The 23,491-nt window shown below is 45.9% G+C and overlaps 1 protein-coding gene across 2 annotated transcripts in view; it reads left to right on the top strand.

Moving 5' to 3' along the window:
• MAD1L1 (mitotic arrest deficient 1 like 1) overlaps nt 1–23,491 on the top strand; it is a 751,355-nt gene that overhangs the window by 77,232 nt on the left and 650,632 nt on the right. For both annotated transcript variants that reach the window (XM_073648135.1, XM_073648136.1), the window contains exon 10: nt 19,865–19,951. In XM_073648135.1, the coding sequence (XP_073504236.1) occupies nt 19,865–19,951 (87 nt within the window). The remainder of the gene's footprint in view (nt 1–19,864; nt 19,952–23,491) is intronic.

Raw genomic sequence — 23,491 nt, 5'->3', positions numbered from 1 at the left:
TAGCTGTGACCACTTTAGTTTTGAGCTGTGTTCTGGCAGCATTCAAGAAGTTCTGGCTGGTACCGGTAAAAGCTGATTAGCGAGAGTGCCGGGTGTCTCGCACCCCAACTGATCAGATTTTGATTTCCTATCCCAAGGATAGGCAATCAATTAAAAAAAAAAAAAAGTATTGGCCAACCTCTTTAATATATTATAGCAGGCCAAATACAGTTTTCCATGTAATACTTGCAGTGAATCCATAAAAAACATGACATGTAAAATAACTGACTGCAGCAGGAACCTCTCCCCTTTGCTCTTTCTGTAGATTGACCCCTGTGTTTTCTACATGATTTCTGAAAGACATAAAATTCTGCAGACTTTCAAACAGGATACTTTTGCTGGATAGAACAGAGTTGAGTGTGCTGATGGTGAGTGACCAGCCAAAATTTGACATTCTGGGAGAGAGACGTTCCATGGTCTCTCATTGAATGCAGACTGCATGGGTCAGCTAGGAAAGTTGAGCAATCAGTATGTTAGAGTTGGGCTAAGTGGCCACGATGCAGAAATGCTGCAGATTTTTTCCGCATCTCCCTGGCAGGAAAAACGCACGTGGATTTTACATGCATTTTTCCTGCCAGGTAGAAGCGTTTGTCAAGCTTTTTTGCATGCATTTCTGCATGTGGGTTATCAAGCGCTTTTCCAAGCGATTTTAGCATCACTTGGAATGACAACTTGGTCACACTATATAAATCCATGCAACCGACATGGATTTATACAGTGGTGGCCAAAAGTATTGGCACCCCTGCAATTCTGTCAAACAATACTCAGTTTCTTCCTGAAAATGATTGCAATCACAAATTCTTTGGTCTTATTATCTTCATTTAATTTGCGTGCAAGGAAAAAACACAAAAGAGAATGAAGCAAAAACCAAATCCTTGATCATTTCACACAAAACTCCAAAAATGAGCCTGACAAAAGTATTGGCACCCTCAGCCTAATACTTGGTTGCACAACCTTTAGCCAAAATAACTGCGAACAACCGCTTCCGGTAACCATCAATGAGTTTCTTACAATGCTCTGCTGGAATTGTAGACCATTCTTCTTTGGCAAACTGCTCCAGGTCCCTGATATTTGAATGGTGCCTTCTCCAAACTGCCATTTTGAGATCTCTCCACAGGTGTTCTATGGGATTCAGGTCTGGACTCATTGCTGGCCACCTTAGAAGTCTCCAGTGCTTTCTCTCAAACCATTTTATAGTGCTTTTGGAAGTGTGTTTTGGGTCATTGTCCTGCTGGAAGACCCATGACCTCTGAGGGAGACCCAGCTTTCTCACACTGGGCCCTACATTATGCTGCAAAATTTGTTGGTAGTCTTCAGACTTCATAAAGCCATGCACACGGTCAAGCAGTCCAGTGCCAGAGGCAGCAAAGCAACCCCAAAACATCAGGGAACCTCCGCCATGTTTGACTGTAGGGACCGTGTTCTTTTCTTTGAATGCCTCTTTTTTTTCCTGTTCACTCTATGTTGATGCTTTTTCCCAAAAAGCTCTACTTTTGTCTCATCTGACCAGAGAACATTCTTCCAAAACGTTTTAGGCTTTCTCAGGTAAGTTTTGGCAAACTCCAGCCTGGCTTTTTTATGTCTCTGGGTAAGAAGTGGGGTCTTCCTGGGTATCCTACCATACAGTCCCTTTTCATTCAGATGCCGACTGATAGTACGGGTTGACACTGTTGTACCCTCGGACTGCAGGTCAGCTTGAACTTGTTTGGATGTTAGTCGAGGTTCTTTATCCACCATCCGCACAATCTTGCGTTGAAATCTCTCGTTAATTTTTCTTTTCCGTCCACATCTAGGGAGGTTAGCCACAGTGCCATGGGCTTTAAACTTCTTGATGACACTGCGCACGGAAGACACAGGAACATTCAGGTCTTTGGAGATGGACTTGTAGCCTTGAGATTGCTCATGCTTCCTCACAATTTGGTTTCTCAAGTCCTCAGACAGTTCTTTGGTCTTCTTTCTTTTCTCCATGCTCAATGTGGTACACACAAGGACACAGGACAGAGGTTGAGTCAACTTTAATCCATGTTAACTGGCTGCAAGTGTGATTTAGTTATTGCCAACACCTGTTAGGTGCCACAGGTAAGTTACAGGTGCTGTTAATTACACGAATTAGAGAAGCATCACATGATTTTTCAAACAGTGCCAATACTTTTGTCCACCCCCTTTTTTAGGTTTGGTGTGGAATTATATCCAATTTGGCTTTAGGACAATTCTTTTTGTGTTTTTTCATTGAAGACAAATTAAATGAAGATAATACCAAAGAATTTGTGATTGCAATCATTTTCAGGAAGAAACGGAGTATTATCTGACAGAATTGCAGGGGTGCCAATACTTTTGGCCACCACTGTATAGTGTGACCAAGTAATAGTTGAAAAAAAGAATAAAAATGGTAAAAAATAAACATTATACTCACCTTCCGATGGCCCCTGGTGTTTTCTCCGGAGCGTCCGGTCTCTTGTGCGGCTCGTGGTGGTCTAAAAGGACCTTTCATGACGTCACTTAGTCATGTGACAGGTCACGCGACCGCCGACGTCAGCGGTCGCGTGACCTGTCTCATGACTAAATGACTTCATGGAAGGTCTTTTTAGACCATTGCGAGACGCCGGGGAGCCAGGACGCACCATAGAGGAGACCCGGGGACATCGGAAGGTGAATATAATGTTAATTTTTTATTTTAAATTCTTTTTTTTAACAGGTACTATGGTACCCGGGTCTGGATGAGAGTCTCCTCAACTCCAGACCCGGGTACCATCCGCACATTGAATCGCTTAATATCCACATGTGCACATGTAGTCATGTGGCTATTAAGCGATTCAATGCAAGTCAATAGCGGCAATTACACTGCGTGTCCGCAAAATTAATGCTGCATATTTTTCCGCAATGATAATCCGCAGAGGAAATTTCCACAGCATGTGCACAGCACATGCGGATTATCATTGGGGACCATGGGGCACTTATTACAAAGCGTTTTTTAAGCGTTTTTGCTGCGGAAATTCCGCGGAAAAAGAGCTTGAAAAACGCATAGTGGGCACACAGCCTTGCAGAGAACCGTGTGGAAGCTCCAGCTTGTTCAGTGTGAACGGTGTCCGGAGTTGAACACTTCTGTTTGGCGCAGAAAGCTGCTGGAGCTTGGGCTGAAGGTGATACTGAGAATGGTGGAGTTTGCTCTGGGAAAAAGGACTGTAATCTGTTCGGGTGGTCCCGCACTGACATGTTACCTGCTAAATGAACTGTTTAATTGCTGTGATACCTTTGTGCCCAGAAGAGGCTGTTTTTGGTTTTGAATCCCTTGAAGTTTTATGAAAGCAATAAAACTGCACCTGTTTGGACCAAACCACATCACCTGTGTGAACGCTGCCTAATGCCTATCTGAGAGCGAGAATCCCATACAGTACCTTTTAAGCATTGATATTTCTCCTGGCATTAGGATATGATAAAAGAATTGGTGTCACTCTTTGCAGTATTTCAGTCTGAAGCAAATTGAATGTCAACACATGGCGATCTAATAAGTACAAAATTGCATTATCTGGTTCTGCCGATATAATAAAGTATAGTAAAACCCCGACTGATAGCCGGCCAAGTACTGGCATTGCTGCCTTCTGGGCATACATGTTATTGAGCCGCAAAATTGTCCCAACTTTGGAGATTACATCCAACGCCATTCCTCAGGCTCTCCTCCTCCTATGTGAATTTATCAAACCATCCAGACATTGTATCTTCCCTGATCAAATGTGCCATCTGAAGGAAAAACATCTTTCCTTCACAGCTGAATGAGCCGCCTCAGCATTGAGAAGAGTCTTTAAACAGCATGTTGTCCAAAGTTGTACGTTTGCATCGGAGATGTTTAATGTACAGATCTAATGTGCAATACAGTTATTTTTTTTTTCTTACATTTTTCTTCCTTTTATCTCGCAGCTCCGTTTTTATTGCTCTTAAATGCAAGTTTACTAGATTTCAATAAAATTCGATTTTAAGTTTTGGAGATGCAACAACAAAATGATTGTAGTTTTCTTTCTTTTTTTTTTTTCTTCCGGAAAATGCATCTGTCAGTAGGAATATCCTGTTTACCCATGACGACAAAAAGTTTGAATGCAAAGACTTTGTTATATTAGTTTTTGTAGAGGGGCTGGCTACAGCAAAGTGCGTTAGTCTACTTTGCATCACTGCTGTGATCATTGATTGTCTGCAGTCGTCAGATACTGTCAACCACCTAATGTTACTGTTGCAGCCATATCAACTTAAGTCATCCCAGAAGCAGGGGGCAGCGTCAGAGCAGCAATGGGTAGGTAATCACAATTTATTTTTTTAAGAGATCAAGTTGGGTAGGTTTGCAAAGAAGAAACTTTGCAACTTCTTATTTAATTTTTGCCCCGTCCTCCTAAAATGTTTAATTTTTGAATTTTATTTTTACTGCTCATTTTCAAGGGGACTGGACAACTTCAGTTCTATTGTTCTTCTGATACTGCCGATACATTGAGAGCACATAGTTTGGACCCGCTGCATGAATATGCATGCCTTCCCTCCAGCAATCTGGAAGGCAGGAAGTTGGAATGATGTACTCTTTAAAAAAGATGATGGGGTATACTTTTTTTTAAAGGGATTGTCCACTACTGACAACCCCTACTCAATCACTATATTTCACCCAAATAAAATAATAACACCTATACTCACCTCTGGTGCTGGCACCTTTCCAGTTGTGTCGGCATTGGCTCTCCCGGGGCTCCCTTAACACTATCACGTGATGCCTGTGGCTAATCAGCAGCCTATTCACTCTCCCTTCCTTTGGACGTTATTGACATCTGGGGGAAGTGAGAGAGCTGACCCAGCTCCCCCAGATGTCTGATTTTGTCTGAAGGAGGGGAGAGTGAAGCAGCCGCTGATTGTTATGTCATACGATCCCTGCAGCCAATGTCACGCGAGCCCCAGGAGAGGCAGTATTCGCACCGCTGGAATGGCGCCGGCACCAGAGGCTAGTATAAGTGTTATTACTTTACACCGGGGAAACCGTAATTGAGAAGGGGTTGTCCGAGAAGTTGACAACTCCATAAAAGTTTACCGTGTTTTTGCGTCATATTTGAATGAGTGCAAAACGCTGCATAAACGCTGAAAGATATGACATGCTGCACATTTGAAACTGCTTCAAATCGACAAGCAGCGTGTCCATGAGATTTCAGAAATCTTTCACTTTGCTGGTACTGGCAAACATGCGGGTATTCTTGCGGTAAAAGCCCAATGAGTGCACATATGCTAATACGAGCGTATTGTAAGGTTGCGTACGGACTGCAATACCCAAACTGTCAAGCGGTTTCTTAACCCAAACTGAACAGCCTCATAAGCATTCATGAATCGGCTGAGCTTGTCAGTAGTTTTGCAGCCGGTCCAGATATTGCAGTCCATTGTTGGTTTGTTTATGTTGGAAGTGTGAAACTGACCATACACATGGACAGTCTGGGCGAGTATGCGTGCGCTCTTAATAGAGGGGAATAAGCTGCTGTCAGACACCGTTGGCGACTTATCTCTTGTTAGAATCAAGGATCGAGTACGTTGAAATCCATCATGGCTCATAAATTTTTTTTCTCCGAAAATCTTAGTCGTAGGAAACCCACAAAGACATGAGATGACTGTCAAGGCACAACTATATCGGTAGGTCTAGCTAAGATTTGTCTATGTATGGCCTCTTTAAAGCGATGGCATGCTACGTAATTTGCATCGGCATGTTGTGCAAACTGTGATGTCTCTTCAAAACCTTTTCTGTCCCATCACTGCCACCCACTTGGGATCAAGTCGCAATAGATCTGTCCAGGTTAAGTTCTACAACCCCTGGCAAAAATGATGGAATCACCGGGCTCGGAGGATGTTCATTCAGTTGTTTAATGTTGTTGAAAAAAAGAAGATCACAGACATGGCACAAAACTAAAGTCATTTCAAATGGCAACTTTAGGGCTTTAAGAAACACTAAAAGAAATCAAGATTAAAAATGTGGTACTCAGTAAGGGTAATTTTTTTTCAGACCAAGCAGAGGGAAAAAATTATGGAATCACTCAAGTCTGAGGAAAAAATTATGGAATCATGAAAAACAAACACACAAAAGAACACTCCAATACATCACTAGTATTTTGTTGCACCACCTCTGGCTTTAATAACAGCTTGCAGTCTCTGAGGCATGGACTTAATGAGTGACAAACAGTACTCTTCATCAATCTGGCTACAACTTTCTCTGATTGCTGTTGCCAGATCAGCTTTGCAGGTTGGAGCCTTGTAGCCTTGTCATGGACCATTTTCTTCAACTTCCACCAAAGATTTTCAATTGGATTGAGATCCGGACTATTTGCAGGCCATGACATTGACCTTATGTGTCTTCTTTCAAGGAATGTTTTCACAGTTTTTGCTCTATGGCAGGATGCATTATCATCTTGAAAAATGATGTCGTCATCCCCAAACATCCTTTCAATTGATGGGATAAGAAAACTGTCCAAAATATCAATGTAAACTTGGGCATTTATTGAAGATGTAATGACAGCCATCTCCCCAGTGCCTTTACCTGACATGCAGCCCCATATCATCAATGACTGAGGAAATGTGCATGTTCTCTTCATGAATTCATCTTTATAAATCTCATTGGAACGGCACCAAACAAAAGTTCCAGCATCATCACCTTGCCCAATGCAGATTCGCGATTCATCATTGAATATGACTTTCATTCAGTCATCCACAGTCTACGATTGCTTTTCCTTAGCCCATTGTAACCTTGTTTTCAGCAGCAGAAGGGAAGGAAGGGAGACACAGATCCATTACTAGTGGGGGTAGGCGGAGCCCCACAGGATAGTTCACCTCAGATTTATAAAAAGTGACGACCGGCCCCTCCAGCTTAGGCTCCTCCTACTCCCATGTTTCTCAGTTTTAAATTTGAGGTCGCAGAGGATAGTCGCTGCCTTTGCAGCTCCTCAGAAGATTTTATTATTTTATCCAGAGACCTGGACCCCCCGTGGTCTAGAGGTCTCAGGGGGTCTCAGCGCTGCTGGGACCCCTGACACTCCCCTGGCAGATCTGCGTACCCCCTAAGGAGGTCCCCGCAGAACCCTGCTGGCCCCGGGGGATACAGGGCGCTCCCTGGCGGAGACGCACACCGCTCTTGTGGGGTCCCTGCGGGCTCTGCCGTGGGGGGGAGCAAGGGCCACGGCTCCACACATCCCTGGGGGTCCCTGTGGCGCTCAGCTGGGTAAGTGCTCTTATGGAGTGCTTCTTGAGCGGCTGCTGCGGCAGCCGCTGTCACTGTATATGTGTTTTGTGGTGACTGTTTTTTTCTGGCTTGCAGGGATTCCTCCTCTGCATGCAGCGCTTGATCCTCAGCGGGCAGGGGAGCGGGGACGGAGGATTCGCGCGCTCTGTTCATATTCGGCGGGGGGCGTGGCTTAGTGTCTCTCTGCTGCCTGTTTGTGACAGGAAGTGGGAAAGCGCGCGCTGGAGAGGCCTCTGCCCCTTCTTCTTCCGGCCAGCGTCCATCCTCGTGCAGCGTCTCCTACTCCCTGCTCTCATCACACCGAGAAGAGCAGTCTCTACCCCAGCTGGTGAGTCTCTCCTGCCTTTTAGGCAGAAATTTCCTTCTACAGCGCAGAGCACTTTCCTTATGTCCTAGCTGACAGGGTGTGCTGTATACAGCGCTGCTACTTCCCTGCTGAGATGGCTCTGACGCACACCTCACAAAAAGGGTAGTGTGGATCAGTAGCGTTAACCCCTTCTGAACGGGGTCTGGCCCATCAGGCTGTTAACCCTCTCTGGAGGTGCACCCTTCTGGGATCAGAGGGTGCTTCTCTCTAGTGTGTCATGTTAACTTTTGCTCTGCAGGCCGCTGGGGTAGCTTTTCTCCTTCTAGGAGGAGCTTTAACCCTTCAGTGCCGGGTGATTTTTTTTTGTGCAAGAACAGGCTGTGATAGTGGAATTTACACATCCTTGGTCACTGCACCCATTGTAAGGTTATTACCGCCTTATCCGCGACGCTCGCAACTGTGTGGGGGCATGTCGGATCAGGAACCAGGGGGCGCGGACCTCTTTCCCGGTCCGCTTCAGGATCGGTCAAGCGTATCTGATATGCCGGGGTCTTAAACGGCGTCAGGTTCGACGCTAGTTGGGGGTCTCAGTGATGTTAAGGTGGAGGCGCTCACTCGCTCCATTGACAGTCTGTCTGACCTCCTGGGTCACTGGGTCTCTGCTAAGTCCCAACCGACGTCTAGAAGCAAGAAGCGTCTCAGGCCTGTGGCAGCGCCGTCTCCTCCACGCAGTGCGTCGGAGGCTTCAGAATCGCCGACAGACTCTTCTGGTGAGATCTCCGATTCTCATGAAGAGAATCGGCGGGGTCGCTCTGCTTCGCTTTCGGGCCACGTGGACGCTTTTGTTGAAGCTATGCGGGAAGCGTTACAACTATTTGAAGAGGTGACGGAGCGCCCTGGCAAATCGGCCCGGCAGTATCCGGAGTCGCGTCGGGCTCGCTCGACGCTGCCGATGCACGAGGAACTTAACAAGGCGGTGGAGAAAGAACGCCCGTGTCCGGATAAACGTTTCCAAGGGGCGCGGTTGTTTGATGCCCTGTATCCCTGTTCCACGGAAACGATCACTAATTGGGTCCCCTCTCCTGAAGTGGATGTGCCATTGTCTCAGCTGAGCAAATCCTCTTTGCTTCCTGTTAAAGGGAAGGCGAGTCTCCTGGACCCGCTGGACAGAAGGACGGAGTCAGCGGCAGAGTCCATCTATGAGGCTGCGGGTCACGGATTCCGAGCGGCCTTGGGGGCCATGTGGGCTGGTGAGGCTTAACTGCGGTGGTTGGATCAGCTGCGGACGGCATGGCAAGATGGAACTCCGCTGTCTGAAGTGGAAAGGCTCTTCCATCTCTTGGAAGAAGCGGCCCGATATGGCAGGGACGCAGTGCTGGATACTACTGCGATGATGTCCAGGGCTGAATCCTTGGCCGTCTGTCAGGAGAGCACTGTGGCTTAAACAGTGGACCGGTGACGCAGTATCCAAACAGGGTTTGCGGAGTCTGGCGTACAAGGGAGGTCAGCTGTTTGGTTCGGACCTCACGGAGCTGATTGCTAAAGCCAAGGCCAAAGATACGGCCTTGCCGCAGCGAAAGGCAGCGGTTACTACTTCCGGCATTTCAAGTGCCGGTAGTGGTCGTCGGTCCTTTCTTCCCCGGGGTCGGTTCGGTCAGCCTTCTTGGAGATCGGATCGTCCCTCGCCTTCCGGAAAGAAGTCCTCCCAGAAATCCCGTACTCCCTGGAAACAACATTTCCGTCAGGACAAGAGGGAGGTTGACAAAAAGCCCGCTAAGGCGGACTGACGCCAGGAACCCTCTCGAGGGCTCTCGGGTGGGAGGTCGTCTTCTACAATTCGGGTCTATTTGGGTGTCACACGTATCGGACGCCTGGGTGACGCGGGTTATGTCGGAAGGTTATTTCATATAGTTTGATTCTCGACCCCCGGACAGGTTTCGTCAGTCGCGCATCCCGTCCGAGCTCAAGCTAGTTGCCGCTCTGCTGCAGGAGGTCGACTCTCTTCTGCAGCAAGGTGTGGTGATTCCGGTTCCGCCGGAGGACCAGGGAAGGGGGTTTTACTCCAACCTTTTTGTGGTTCCCAAAAAGGAGGACAAGTTTCGCCCTATTCTGGACCTCATAGATTTGAATTTGCATGTCCAAACCCGAAAATTCCATATGGAGTCTCTTCGCTCCGTTGTGGCGGTCCTGTCGCAGCACGATTTTTTGGTGTCGATCGACATCCGCGACGCCTATTTACATGTCCCTATCGGCAGGGCTCACCAGCGCTTCCTGCGGTTCGCCATAGGTCAGGCCCATTACCAGTTTGTGGCCCTACCATTCGGGTTGGCCTCGGCGCCCAGGGTTTTTACAAAGATTCTGGCGCCGCTCATGGCGCTCCTTCGAAAGCAAGGAGTTACGATTCTCCCCTACCTGGACGACCTGTTGATTGTGTCATCCACAGCGGAGGAGGCGGTAACTGCTCGCGATCTCTCCCTTCAGCACCTGGAGGTCTTCGGGTGGCTGGTCAATTGGAAGAAGTCGTCTTTGGAGCCGTCGCAGTCAATCCTCTTCTTGGGGATGCATTTCGACACGGTCCGAGCGGTGGTGTCCCTGCCTCCGGTCAAACAAGTGAACCTTCGACACCATGTACAGGTTATGAGGTCGGCGATGGAAATGCCCCTTCGGAAGTGTATGCGCCTTCTGGGTCTGATTTTGGCAACAATGGAAGCGGTACCTTTTGCACAATTTCATTCCCGGGGTCTCCAAAATCTTATTCTGACCCGTTGGGACCGATCGCCGACTTCGCTAGATCGCTGTGTCGGTATCTCCCGCAGGGTGCGAGAATATCTTGGATGGGGGTTACGTCCGGAGGCTTTATCCCTGGGGAAATCCTTCCTCCTCCCACGGTGGTCGGTCATTACCACCGATGCCAGCCTGACTGGCTGCGGGGGGTTTGGAATGATCTTTGGGTTCAGGGGGTCTGGTCGTCAGAGGAGTCGTCTCTGCCGATCAACAACCTGGAGTTGAGGGCGATTTTTCTCTGCCTCCGACATTGGACGATCCCCTTGAGCGGTCTGCAGGTCCGGATTCAAACGGACAATGCTACAGCGGTCGCGTATATCAACCATCAGGGCGGGACGAGGAGTTCCAGACTCATGATGGAGGTCTCTCGGATCCTGTTATGGGCCGAGTCCAGGGTCCCAGCCATCTCCGCGATTCACATCCCAGGAGTGTTGAATATCACGGCGGACTTCCTCAGTCGCGAGCAGGTGGATCCCGGCGAATGGAGTCTTCATCCGGATGTTTTTACACTGCTGTGCTCCTGTTGGGGGGACTCCCTAGGTGTACTTGATGGCATCCAGGCTGAACGCCAGGATTCCGACGTTTATGTCCAGGTACAGGGACCCGGAGGCTGTGGCGGTAGATGCTCTGGTGGCCCCGGGGGACCAGTTCGAGCTGATCTACAGTACAGACCAAAAGTTTGGACACACCTTCTCATTTAAAGATTTTTCTGTATTTTCATGACTATGAAAATTGTAATTCACACTGAAGGCATCAAAACTATGAATTAACACATGTGGAATTATATACTTAACAAAAAAGTGTGAAACAACTGAAAATATGTCTTATATTCTAGGTTCTTCAAAGTAGCCACCTTTTGTTTTGATGACTGCTTTGCACACTCTTGGCATTCTCTTGATGACCTTCTAGTGGTAGTCACCGGAAATGGTTTCCACTTCACAGGTGTGCCCTGTCAGGTTTAATAAGTGGGTTTTCTTGCCTTATAAATGGGGTTGGGACCATCAGTTGTGTTGTGCAGAAGTGTGGTGGATACACAGCTGATAGTCCTACTGAATAGACTGTTAGAATTTGTATTATGGCAAGAAAAAAGCAGCTAAGTAAAGAAAAACGAGTGGCCATCATTACTTTAAGAAGTCCGTGTGAAAAATTGAGAAAACTTTGAAAGTGTCCCCAAGTGCAGTTGCAAAAACCATCAAGCGCTACAAAGAAACTGGCTCACATGAGGACCGCCCCAGGAAAGGAAGACCAAGAGTCACCTCTGCTTCTGAGGATAAGTTTATCCGAGTCACCAGCCTCAGAAATCGCAGGTTAACAGCAGCTCAGATTAGAGACCAGGTCAATGCCACATAGAGTTCTAGCAGCAGACACATCTCTACAACAACTGTTAAGAGGAGACTTTGTGCAGCCGGCCATCATGGTAAAATAGCTGCTAGGAAACCACTGATAAGGACAGGCAACAAGCAGAAGAGACTTGTTTGGACTAAAGAACACAAGGAATAGACATTAGACCAGTGGAAATCTGTGCTTTGGTCTGATGAGTCCAAATTTGAGATCTTTGGTTCCAACCACCGTGTCTTTGTGCGACGCAGAAAAGGTGAACGGATGGACTCTACATGCCTGGTTCCCACCGTGAAGCATGGAGGAGGAGGTGTGATGGTGTGGGGGTGCTTTGCTGGTGACACTGTTGGGGATTTATTCAAAATTGAAGGCATACTGAACCAGCATGGCTACCACAGCATCTTGCAGCGGCATGCTATTCCATCCGGTTTGCGTTTAGTTGGACCATCATTTATTTTTCAACAGGACAATGACCCCAAACACACCTCCAGGCTGTGTAAGGGCTATTAGACCAAGCAGGAGAGTGATGGGGGGCTACGCCAGATGACCTGGCCTCCACAGTCACCAGACCTGAACCCAATCAAGATGGTTTGGGGTGAGCTGGACCCCAGAGTGAAGGCAAAAGGGCCAACAAGTGCTAAGCATCTCTGGGAACGCCTTCAAGATTGCTGGAAGACCATTTCCGGTGACTACCTCTTGAAGCTCATCAAGAGAATGCCAAGAGTGTGCAAAACAGTCATCAAAGCAAAAGGTGGCTACTTTGAAGAACCTAGAATATATTACATATTTTCAGTTGTTTCACACTTTTTTGTTAAGTATATAATTCTACATGTGTTAATTCATAGTTTTGATGCCTTCAGTGTGAATGTACAATTTTCATAGTCATGAAAATACAGAAAAATCTTTAAATGAGAAGGTGTGTCCAAACTTTTGGTCTGTACTGTATGTGTTTCCGCCGGTATCCTTGCTTCCTCTAGTCATCTGGCGGATCAAACTCGAATGGATTCCGGCAATTTTGGTGGTGCCGGATTGGCCGCGGAGGGCGTGGTATTCAACGCTGGTGTCTCTTCTGGCGGCGCCTCCTTTTCCACTGCCTCTTCGCCCGGACCGGTTATCCCAAGGGCCCATTCGTCATCCGGACCTGAAGTCGCTTCGTTTGACGGCGTGGCACTTGAGACCGAGATCTTGACCCGTCGTGGGTTTTCGGCCGAGGTCATTGCCACCTTACAGGCGGCCAGAGGTCCAGCTACGACCAGGATTTATCACAGAACTTGGGAGGCCTTCTATTCATGGTGTTCTGGATCGTCAAGGAACCCGAGGGTTTTTTCTATCCCCAACTTCTTGGCTTTTCTGCAACGTGGTTTGTCCAAGGGTCTGGCGGTTGTTACCTTGCGGGGTCAGGTATCTGCACTATCTGTGCTTTTTCGGAAGGCTATTGCCTCGCGCTCGTTTTTTCGCGGGGTTGTCCGTCAGTTTCCGCCTCGGAGAGCGTTTGTGGCTCCTTGGCGGCTCAATCTAGTCTTGGAGGCTCTTCAGCATGGACCGTTTGAGCCTATGGATTCAACTACGCTTTAATTACTTTCTTGGAAGGTGGCCTTCCTGGTGGCGGTCACCTCCTTGAGAAGGGTTTCTGAGTTGGCGGCACTGTCTTGTTCCTCCCCTTTTCTGGAGTTCCACCCGGATCGAGTGGTGCTTCGTACCCGTGGCGATTTTTTGCCTAAAGTGGTGTCGCGTTTCCACGTCAATCAGGACATCGTGTTGCCCTCCCTCTGTCCTAATCCGAAAAGTCCAAAGAAGCGAGCCTTGCTCTCGTTGGATTTGGTGCGGGCTTTGAAGTTCTATCTGTCAATCACGCAAGGGTTTAGAAAGTCGGACTCTCTTTTTGTGATTCCTGCTGGTCGTCGGCGTGGTCAGCGGGCCTCCAAGGACACTATAGCTCGGTGGATACGTTCGGCTATCCTGGAAGCGTACCGGCTCAGGGGCGAGCCTTGTTCGGTTAAGGTTCGAGCTCATTCCACGAGAGCTGTTGGTTCGTCGTGGGCTTTTCATCAGGGGGCCTCGGCAGCACAGCTCTGCCGGGCGGCTACCTGGCGCTCCGTTCACACTTTTACTAAATTTTATAAAGTGGACGTGAGTGCTTCCGCCGATGCGGCCTTGGGACGTAGGGTCCTGCAGGCGGCGGTGGTTTAGGTTATCTCTTTATCTAGTTTCGGCGCTTGTTGCTCGCTTGACTAAGTTGTTGGGGTATTGGCGATTCTGCCACTGTTTCCCACCCTTGAGTTCTGGACTGCTTTGGGACGTCCCACTAGTAAAGGATCTGTGTCTCCCTTCCATCCCTTCTGCTGCTGAAAGACGGATTTTGGTAAGACCTTACCTGTAAGATCCTTTTCAGCGAAGGAAGGAAGGGAGACACAGCACCCTCCCAGGGCAGAAGTGCATTATTGTTTTTCCAGATGCGGCGCGACTGCTCTCTGATGGCGGTCATCGGGACTGGGGTCGGCGCGCTAGGGCTCTGTTCCAGCATTGCCAGCTCATCGCAGTTGTCAGGTCCAGTAAGTGCCTGGGACTGTGTGTTCTTTCTGTTATATGCATAACCTGTTCTCTCACATTTCTGATTTTTCAGAAGGGGTTGTGTTGTTCCGCTGGTGTTATCTGCTCTTCCTTAGCTTGTGTACGAACTGAGCAACATGGGAGTAGGAGGAGCCTAAGCTGGAGGGGCCGGTCGTCACTTTTTATAAATCTGAGGTGAACTATCCTATGGGGCTCCGCCTACCCATTAGTAATGGATCTGTGTCTCCCTTCCTTCCTTCGCAGAAAAGGATTTTACAGGTAAGGTCTTACCAAAATCCATCTTTTTTCTGTTTAGGTGTTAATGATGGCTTATGTTTAGCTTTTCTGTATGTAAATCCCATTTCCTTTAGGCGGTTTCTTACAGTTCGGTCACAGACATTGACTCAAGTTTCCTCCCATTCGTTCCTCATTTGTTTTGTTGTGCATTTCCTGTTTTGGAGACATATTGCTTTAAGTTTCCGGTCTTGACTCTTTGATGTCTTCCTTGGTCTACCAGTATGTTTGCCTTTAACAATCTTCCCATGTTGTTTGTATTTGGTCCAGATTTTAGACACAGCTGACTGTGAACAACCAACATCTTTTGCAACATTGTGTGATGATTTACCTTCTTTTAAGAGTTTGATAATCCTCTCCTTTGTTTCAATTGACATCTCTCCTGTTGGAGCCATGATTCATGTCAGTCCACTTGGTGCAACAGCTCTCCAAGGTGTGACCACTCCTTTTTAGATGCAGACTAACGAGCAGATCTAATTTGATGCAGGTGTTAGTTTTGGAAATGAAAATTTGCAGGGTGATTCCATAATTTTTTCCCTCTGCTTGATCTGAAAGAAAATTACCCTTACTGAGTACCACATTTTTAATCTTGATTTCTTTTAGTGTTTCTTAAAGCCCTAAAGTTGCCATTTGAAATGACTTTAGTTTTGTGCCATGTCTGTAATCTGCTTTTTTTCAACAACATTAAACAACTGAATGAACATCCTCCGAGCCCGGTGATTCCATCATTTTTGCCAGGGGTTGTAGTTGTCCACATTCTCCAGGTACTTTGTAGCTCATATCTATATACTTAAACAATGACTATATGGTCCAGTTTGTGAGTTTTTCTCATTTTCTACAGCTTTCTTAATCGCATTGTTACGGTTATGAGCACCTGTCCTTATTTTATTTGCGTATACAGCCTGGAATCTGACCACAAGCCAACGTATCGTAGAGAAATTCTGCTTTTAATCTTGCTAAAAATTCCTGGTGGTCTAATAATGGTTTACTTGATGAGGAATCTCTGTCCAATTTTCTTGTTTTTTAAAGACGTAACATGTACCATTTAATAAATGACTGCGCTGGGCATTGGAGATGGAGGTATAGTAAGTAAGCTGCATCCAGAAGTGCTGCCCGGAAACACACACCGGGGACACGCTCACTAAACCATCTGGTTCATTTGGTATATTTTCAGAAAACAAAGCAGCAGAAATGATTTTCTTGTACCAGGAAAGAGACATTTGTCAGTCGAGGGGACATTTAGAAGACTAACCGCTCCACGTACATCACTTTTATTTTGTTTTTGTGCCTGGTACGAGTATTTGGCTAAGAGTAGATTAATAGAATATCATAGGTTCTGAAGCAATATCTCACCTAGGACGGATTCCTGTAGCCAGTCCAACTATTCCCACAACTTGGACATGCCTTTTGAAGAAGTAACGTTGTAGAGAATTTGTCATGTGGTCCATTACAAGGCAAGACTCGAGAAGTGGAGGAGACTACATTGCATCTATGACCTAGATGGAATTACATCCTCTAATTCAGAGCCCAAATATTTGCTCGAATACTGTTCCAATGTTAGCCAAGATAGGACAGGATGAGACCAGCTGAACGGCACCAAGTTTATAAAAATGGAGCATGTTGTATGAAAAATTTTGCGTAAATGTTTAGACACTCCACCATTCATTGGCCAACTTATTCTGAAACAAAGCTCCAGATCTCCTGCATAGATACTGAATTAAAAAGGTTATTCCGATGCCCCTCACTTCCGCGTAGAGGGGTTTATCAAGTAGGTATTCGCTATTTTATTACGTCCTTAATTTTGTAAAATTTCCTAGGTAACTAACTTTATAATGGTGTGAAATGAGACTTTGGAATCGAATCGTCAGGAAACAAAAATGGCACAATATTAATTAGTTGGGGATGAGCCTGGAATAATGTGTCGGATTGCTTATTAATGTGGATTTCATGCGGAATCTATTACAGGTGAATTATCTCCGTTAGCCTCCGGGTTTTTGCCTTCTCCTCTGATTCTTCCGAAATCGCTTTATGTTGGCACTGGACTAAAATTCGACATAAGTAGATTAATAAAAGAAAAAATAAATACACAAGCAAAACTGTGAAATGAAAAAAAAATATATAGCAAATTAGACCGGCTGTAGGAAGCTCGTTTTTATGTCTTTTGTTCCAAGTTTATGAAGTGTAAGATTTCAAAGACCGCAAACGTGGGTTCCCTTGGGTTGTCACATTTTTCTAATTGGAGATATGATTTATTTGATGTCATTTTTAATGTATTATGTTTCAAGGCAGTGAGAAAGTGTGCGTGTATATTATTACTATGCATATATGTATGTACAACCAAATAACTTTCATCTGGAATTAATGGCACTTGATGATGTTTGATTATAAACTATTCTGATTTATCAAAATGGGGTTAAAGGCGTTGTCCAGCCTTGGGTTACAAGTCTGCAGTCATTCCATGTGACTGCAGACTTGTGAATCCTCACATCATGCGTACTGTCAGGGTTCTTTGGTGCTGGGAGCGGGTGGTCTTGTGACTGCAAGTGCATACTTTCAGCTACATTCAGACTAGACTTATCTGGCCTCGATGAATTCACTTGTATTGAGCTAGGTTGCTTCCATCTAGTCTGCAAGTGACCACATGTATGCATATCACATACTTGAGGTCACGCGCCCGACACCAGAGAATCCTCACAGCATGCTGTGCGTGTGATGTGAAGATTCACAAATTTGCAGTCACATAGAGTGGCTGTAGACTTGTAGCCCAAGGCCGGACAACCCCTTTAACTGCAAGGCTTGAGAAAGTAAGATATGGTTTCTGTGCATCCCCGTTGGGCCTTTCTCATAACTCACTAAGATTTCTGTTTCTTAAGCTGGCCATGCCCATGAGATGGCTGTCCCTTAACATGCTTCGGCCGATCGTTCCATCGGCAGCCACTTGTTCAGCCGAATGCTCCAGTGTTCTCTATGAGAAACCACCTACGCTCATCTCTGCCTTCTTGCTTCATTTTGGGACATTGGATGCCAGCGCCATAGTCCATCATTGGTCTTTAGACGGGGTCACAGACTGGTGAGATCTACCCTGGAACATTGGCAAAAAGAAAAATGCCCAACTTATTATCTACACCAACCATTATTGACTTATTTGGTCAACCATAATGGGCATTATTGGTATTCCCATCAGTTTGTTGACAATGATGTGAGATAGGGCCTCATTATTAAGAGAGGTGGGTTTCTCAGAGATGGGACCCGCATCTATCAGACATCCTGTAGATACAACATTAATGTTTACCCCCTTTAAGTTTTGGCTACAATAATTAGCTCTCAGATGGTCAAAAACAACATTGCACTAAGTGGAAAGAAATGAGCAAAACCTTCTTTTATTTCCACATCGACAATTCCCTAAAGAAGGTTTTACACCGTCTTTTATTTGTTCGTCGTTCACAGATGGAGCGTTCTCTTTATTTTGTGTCTACACAGAAGTCCTTAGAAGTGGCGCTCATTACGGGCTTTCCCGTATGGGAGCGAAGTGACTCAGATTTTCTGCGCTGGTTTTTGTTTTTAAGACTTTCTTTTGTGAAGTTTTGTGAAGTTAACATTTGGTTTTCAAAAAATGAATCTCAAAAAGTAGATCATCATGTACTCATGGTTCATATCAAAGTCAGGAACTCCTCGAGAAACCTTTCTCCGTCGGTCGAAAAAGCAATATGCATAGGAAATATATGGCTACCATTAGACTCCCATCTCTAAAATCTCATGTTAAGATCATGGCGATCAGATGAGGTGGAGGGACATAGATATAAGAGGTACGAAGATAGCACCTGGCACATCTATCAAACACATAGAAAGACATCGATATCCTAAATGGTTCTGATGTAGATATTGGATTGGGACCCTGGAGCTTCAAGCTTACTCCTTAGATGAGGGGCATTATTTGGGGCCTTTGATTAACTTACTGTCTATCTGCCTTTTGTAACCTATACATGAAGTTCCAAGTGATTCAAGGATATCCTTTAAAGCGTCTTCTACAAGTAGCAATGTCTCACTTCTTTGGTCTGGAAATCTGATGAGGTTCGTTCTCTTGCTTTTGAAGTTGACATTGGGCAAATTTATTGTACACTTTTTTAAAAATCCGTTCTAAAGCCAATTTTGATTTTTTTTCCGAACAGTAAGGGGAACTTGCATCAATAGAAAGCTAAAAAAATTAGACAAACACCTTGCAAATGATTTGTTGGCGCCTTGACTACTCGGCTCATTCTCTAATTAATTGGTAAATTATTTTTCCCATGTTGCCTTTGTGGCAGGAAAATGATTATCTGTAGAAAAATTTAGGACAGAACATTTTTTTAACCTTCCCTCCCCCATTGGCGCCTTAACCAACCTCCTACTCTTACTACCCTTCATCTTGTCTGCGTGTTCCTTGCATAGTTTTCAATTCAAAGGTGTTCATTCAGGGATTTCCATTGACTGCATATCGCCAAAGTGGTAAGTCTGCCATTGAGACCCCGGGTGATCACTAGAAGAAGGTGGTCCTAACGCTAGTTAAAAGCAGAGCCTCGACTGTCTCTGTTGGCTTTACTTGGCTTTCTCTGGAGACTACCTGCTTGGGCCGCTATAGACAATTGCCGACCATGTAAAACTTGAATAATCCACTAGGAATGCTCCATCTTCACCTCAGCTTGTTTTCTTTTTTTACTAACACCTTTAAAGGATATTTTGGCTATTTTTGGTGGGTTACTGAATATAACCAGACCTCTTCTATATGAATCAATGACCATAAGGCACATATCTCAGACAACATTTAGGTGACGGAAGAAAGCCAAGGTCTAGAGAAAGCCAAGTAAAGCCAACAGAGACAGCGGGGGCGAGACAGCGGGGGCGAGACAGCGGGGGCGAGACAGCGAGGGCGAGACAGCGAGGGCGAGACAGCCATATATATACATAGTGAGAGATGGAGATCTCTCAGTTTCTCTATCTTTTTGTTCACTTTTTCTCCTTTTTCTTTCCCTTTGCCTCTTTTTCTTCCTTTTTTCTTTTTCTTTCTTTCTCTTTCTTTCTCCTTTTCTCTCGCTGTCTCGCCCTCGCGCTATAGATATCTGGATTTCTATAGGTTGTCTCTTAGCACAGATCTCTACTATTTGTAACTAATCTCTCATTAATCCTAATACATTGCCAACATCTAGACTAATTGCTGTAGCTGAGCGGTTGCTGTCATCTTATTCTCACCTTATAATTAAATAAATGTATTCTTTAACTGATGGATATGGACATTAGAGTTTTCTATAATTAAATTTTACTTTCCCCCCTCCCAGGACTCCAGATGATCTCTCTAGACAGATACTTACCATACAGCAGCGGGAGATTAAGCTGAAAGAGGAGAACCTCGGCATCATTAACAGGTAGGGGACTGATTATTTCAGTTTTATATTTTAACTCTCGGAATGTAAAATTGTGCAATATTCAAAAAATATTATAGTTTAGTACCCACCTTTTATGTTTGGGTTTTATATTTGGGCTACTGTTCCTATTTCTATTCTGCAAATTGCCTCTTCATAGAAAAAGAGGACTTGAACTCTATAGCGCCACCTATTGGAAGCAGCAATCCTACAAGTCACAATCAACCCTTTAACGAGTCTTGCAATATGACTTAGGATAAAAGCCAAATCAGAATCTCAATTTGCAGACACTGTGTTATTTCTATTCCCCATTGGAGATATTAATGTGATATTGCAGATCTGAGTCATACTCGCTTACATGCACACTCATTCTCACACTTATTGGTTCTCTCAGCAGCCCGTTTAATAGGAAACCAGATAAAATATCTATATGTTTTTTGATGACAAGAAGGTTGGGGTCATGTTTGGAGCCCAGTGCAGCCCTACTGGATGCTATGCTGTCCATGTGCTGGTCTTACAGAGTATCTGTCAGCCCTTCTGACTTGCCTGTCCTTTTTTTGAACTGCCTTTTGCAGTTTCTACAGATTTTTTACAAGCCTCATTTTAATTATTTCCTGGTAGGTGATATTTAGCAGACAAAGAGTAGATACGTGCTCACAGAGAAATGGTGAAGCATACCTGTCTTTTTTGCACTAAAGCTGTAGAAAGCATGATGTTGCTGTCATCTTCCCCCACATACCAGTCTAATATGTCCAGGAATTGCTTTTCCCAATGTCTAACATACTGCTTAACCCGACCTGAAAGCTTGCGCTCTCTGTTATGTTTTTGTGTATACAGTCATGGCCAAAAGTTTTGAGAATGACACCAAAATTATATTTTCACATGATCTGCTGGCCTCTGGTTTTTATTAGTGTTTGTCTGATGTTTATATCACATACAGAAATATAATTGCAATCATATTATGAGTACCAATAGGTTATATTGACAGTTAGAATGAGTTAATGCAGCAAGTCAATATTTGCAGTGTTGCCCCTTCTTCTTCAAGACCTCTGTAATTCTCCCTGGCATGCTCTCAATCAACTTTTGGACCAAATCCTGACTGATAGCAGTCCATTCTTGCATAATTAATGCTTGCATTTTGCCAGAATTTGTTGGTTTTTGTTTGTCCACCCGTCTCTTGATGATTGACCACAAGTTCTCAATGGGATTAAGATCTGGGGAGTTTCCAGGCCATGGACCCAAAATCTCTATGTTTTGTTCCATGAGCCATTTAGTTATCACCTTTGCTTTATGGCAAGGTGCTCCATCATGCTGGAAAAGGCATTGTTGGGCGCCAAACTGCTCTTGGACGGTTGGGAGAAGTTGCTCTTGGAGGACATTCTGGTACCATTCTTTATTCATGGCTGTGTTTTTAGGCAAGACTGTGAGTGAGCCGATTCCCTTGGCTGAGAAGCAACCCCACACATGAATGGTTTCAGGATGCTTTACAGTTGGCATGAGACAAGACTGGTGGTAGCACTCACCTCTTCTTCTCCGAATAAGCTGTTTTCCAGATGTCCCAAACAATCGAAAAGGGGATTCATCAGAGAAAATGACTTTGCCCCAGTCCTCAGCAGTCCACTCCCTGTACCTTTTGCAGAATATCAGTCGGTCCCTGATGTTTTTTCTGGAGAGAAGTGGCTTCTTTGCTGCCCTCCTTGAAACCAGCCCTTGCTCAAAGAGTCTCCGCCTCACAGTGCGTGCAGAAGCACTCACACCAGCCTGCTGCCATTCCTGAGCAAGCTCGGCACTGCTGGTAGTCCGATCCCGCAGCTGAAACAGTTTTAAGATACCGTCCTGGCGCTTGCTGGTCTTTCTTGGGCGCCCTGGAGCCTTTCTGACAACAATGGAAGCTCTCTCCTTGAAGTTCTTGATGATGCGATAGATTGTTGACTGAGGTGCAATCTTTGTAGCTGCGATACTCTTCCCTGTTAGGCCATTTTTGTGCAGTGCAATGATGGCTGCACGTGTTTCTTTAGAGATAACCATGGTTAACGGAAGAGAAACAATGATACCAAGAACCAGCCTCCTTTTAAAGTGTCCAGTGATGTCATTCTTACTTAATCATGACTGATTGATCGCCAGCCCTGTCCTCATCAACACCCACACCTGTGTTAATGGATCAATCACTAAAACGATGTTAGCTGCTCCTTTTAAGGCAGGACCTCAATGATGTTGAAATGTGTTTTGGGGGTTAAAGTTCATTTTCTGGGCAAATATTGACTTTGCAAGTACAGTAATTGCTGTTAAGCTGATCACTCTTTGACATTCAGGAGTATATGCAAATTGCCATTACAAAAAATGAAGCAGTAAACTTTGGAAAAATTACTATTTGTCTCATTCTCAATACTTTTGGCCATGACTGTAGTTTGTCAGGCAGGAGCAGAGAGTCTAAAAGCCCACTCCCTGTTTCCTGTCGAGAGACTGAGGCCCGGCCCCCCTGCGCTGCCGACCGAGAGACTGAGGCCTGGCCCCGCCGAGCTGCCGACCGAGAGACTGAGGCCCGGCCCCGCCGAGCTGCCGACCGAGAGACTGAGGCCCGGCCCCGCCGGGCTGCCGACCGAGAGACTGAGGCCCGGCCCCGCCGAGCTGCCGACCGAGAGACTGAGGCCCGGCCCCGCCGAGCTGCCGACCGAGAGACTGAGGCCCGGCCCCGCCGAGCTGCCGACCGAGAGACTGAGGCCCGGCCCCGCCGAGCTGCCGACCGAGAGACTGAGGCCTGGCCCTGCCGAGCTGCCGACCGAGAGACTGAGGCCCGGCCCCGCCGAGCTGCCGACCGAGAGACTGAGGCCCCCCCCCCCCTGCGCGCTGCCGACCGAGAGACTGAGGCCCCGGCCCCCCCCGCGCGCTGCCGACCGAGAGACTGAGGCCTGGCCCCGCCGAGCTGCCGACCGAGAGACTGAGGCCCGGCCTCCACCTTTCCTGTAATCTGACTTGTAGTCTCTGGTGCTATAGACAGATGACGCTTGATTAGTCAGTGAACAGAAGGGAGACATCTAGTGGCCCTCACTCTGTTTTTTTTTTTTCTGGGGGTGTAAGACAACATTTTTAACTAATGTTTTGCGGATTCTCTATCACAATATGTATCATATGAGATCAAGCTGTTATTACAGTGACCATTAAAATGGGGAAACTAGTGCAAATGAAAAAAATAAAATCTGGTTACTTAGAATAATTGCACCACTATTTTTCACCATTTTTATTTTCATACATTGTCTTTGAAACTGTATCAAGCCCACCCCATATTTACAACTCAAAAGTTCCATCTCAATCATTTATGTGTTAATTTGGTATCCTGTAGCACTTTCTGTAGAGTTCTTCGTCCTCCATTCTCAGCGTGTGAAGACTTGTGTCTTACACCTCGGGGCGGAGTGGCGCAGTTGGTTAAACACTTGCTGCTTCACTTGACATTTCAACGACTTCTGAGCCCCTGAGAATTGCAAAAATAGTTTTTGGCATTGCCAATAGCTACAGTAAATTGCGCTCTAGTGCTAAAATGACTGA

The sequence above is a fragment of the Phyllobates terribilis genome, unplaced genomic scaffold (assembly GCF_046119375.1).
Source record: "Phyllobates terribilis strain yellow unplaced genomic scaffold, ASM4611937v1 Scaffold_9__5_contigs__length_417890890, whole genome shotgun sequence".
Classification (NCBI taxonomy): domain Eukaryota; kingdom Metazoa; phylum Chordata; class Amphibia; order Anura; family Dendrobatidae; genus Phyllobates; species Phyllobates terribilis.
Note: the sequence above shows the minus strand (reverse complement) of the source record. Positions and strands in the feature narration are given on the sequence as shown.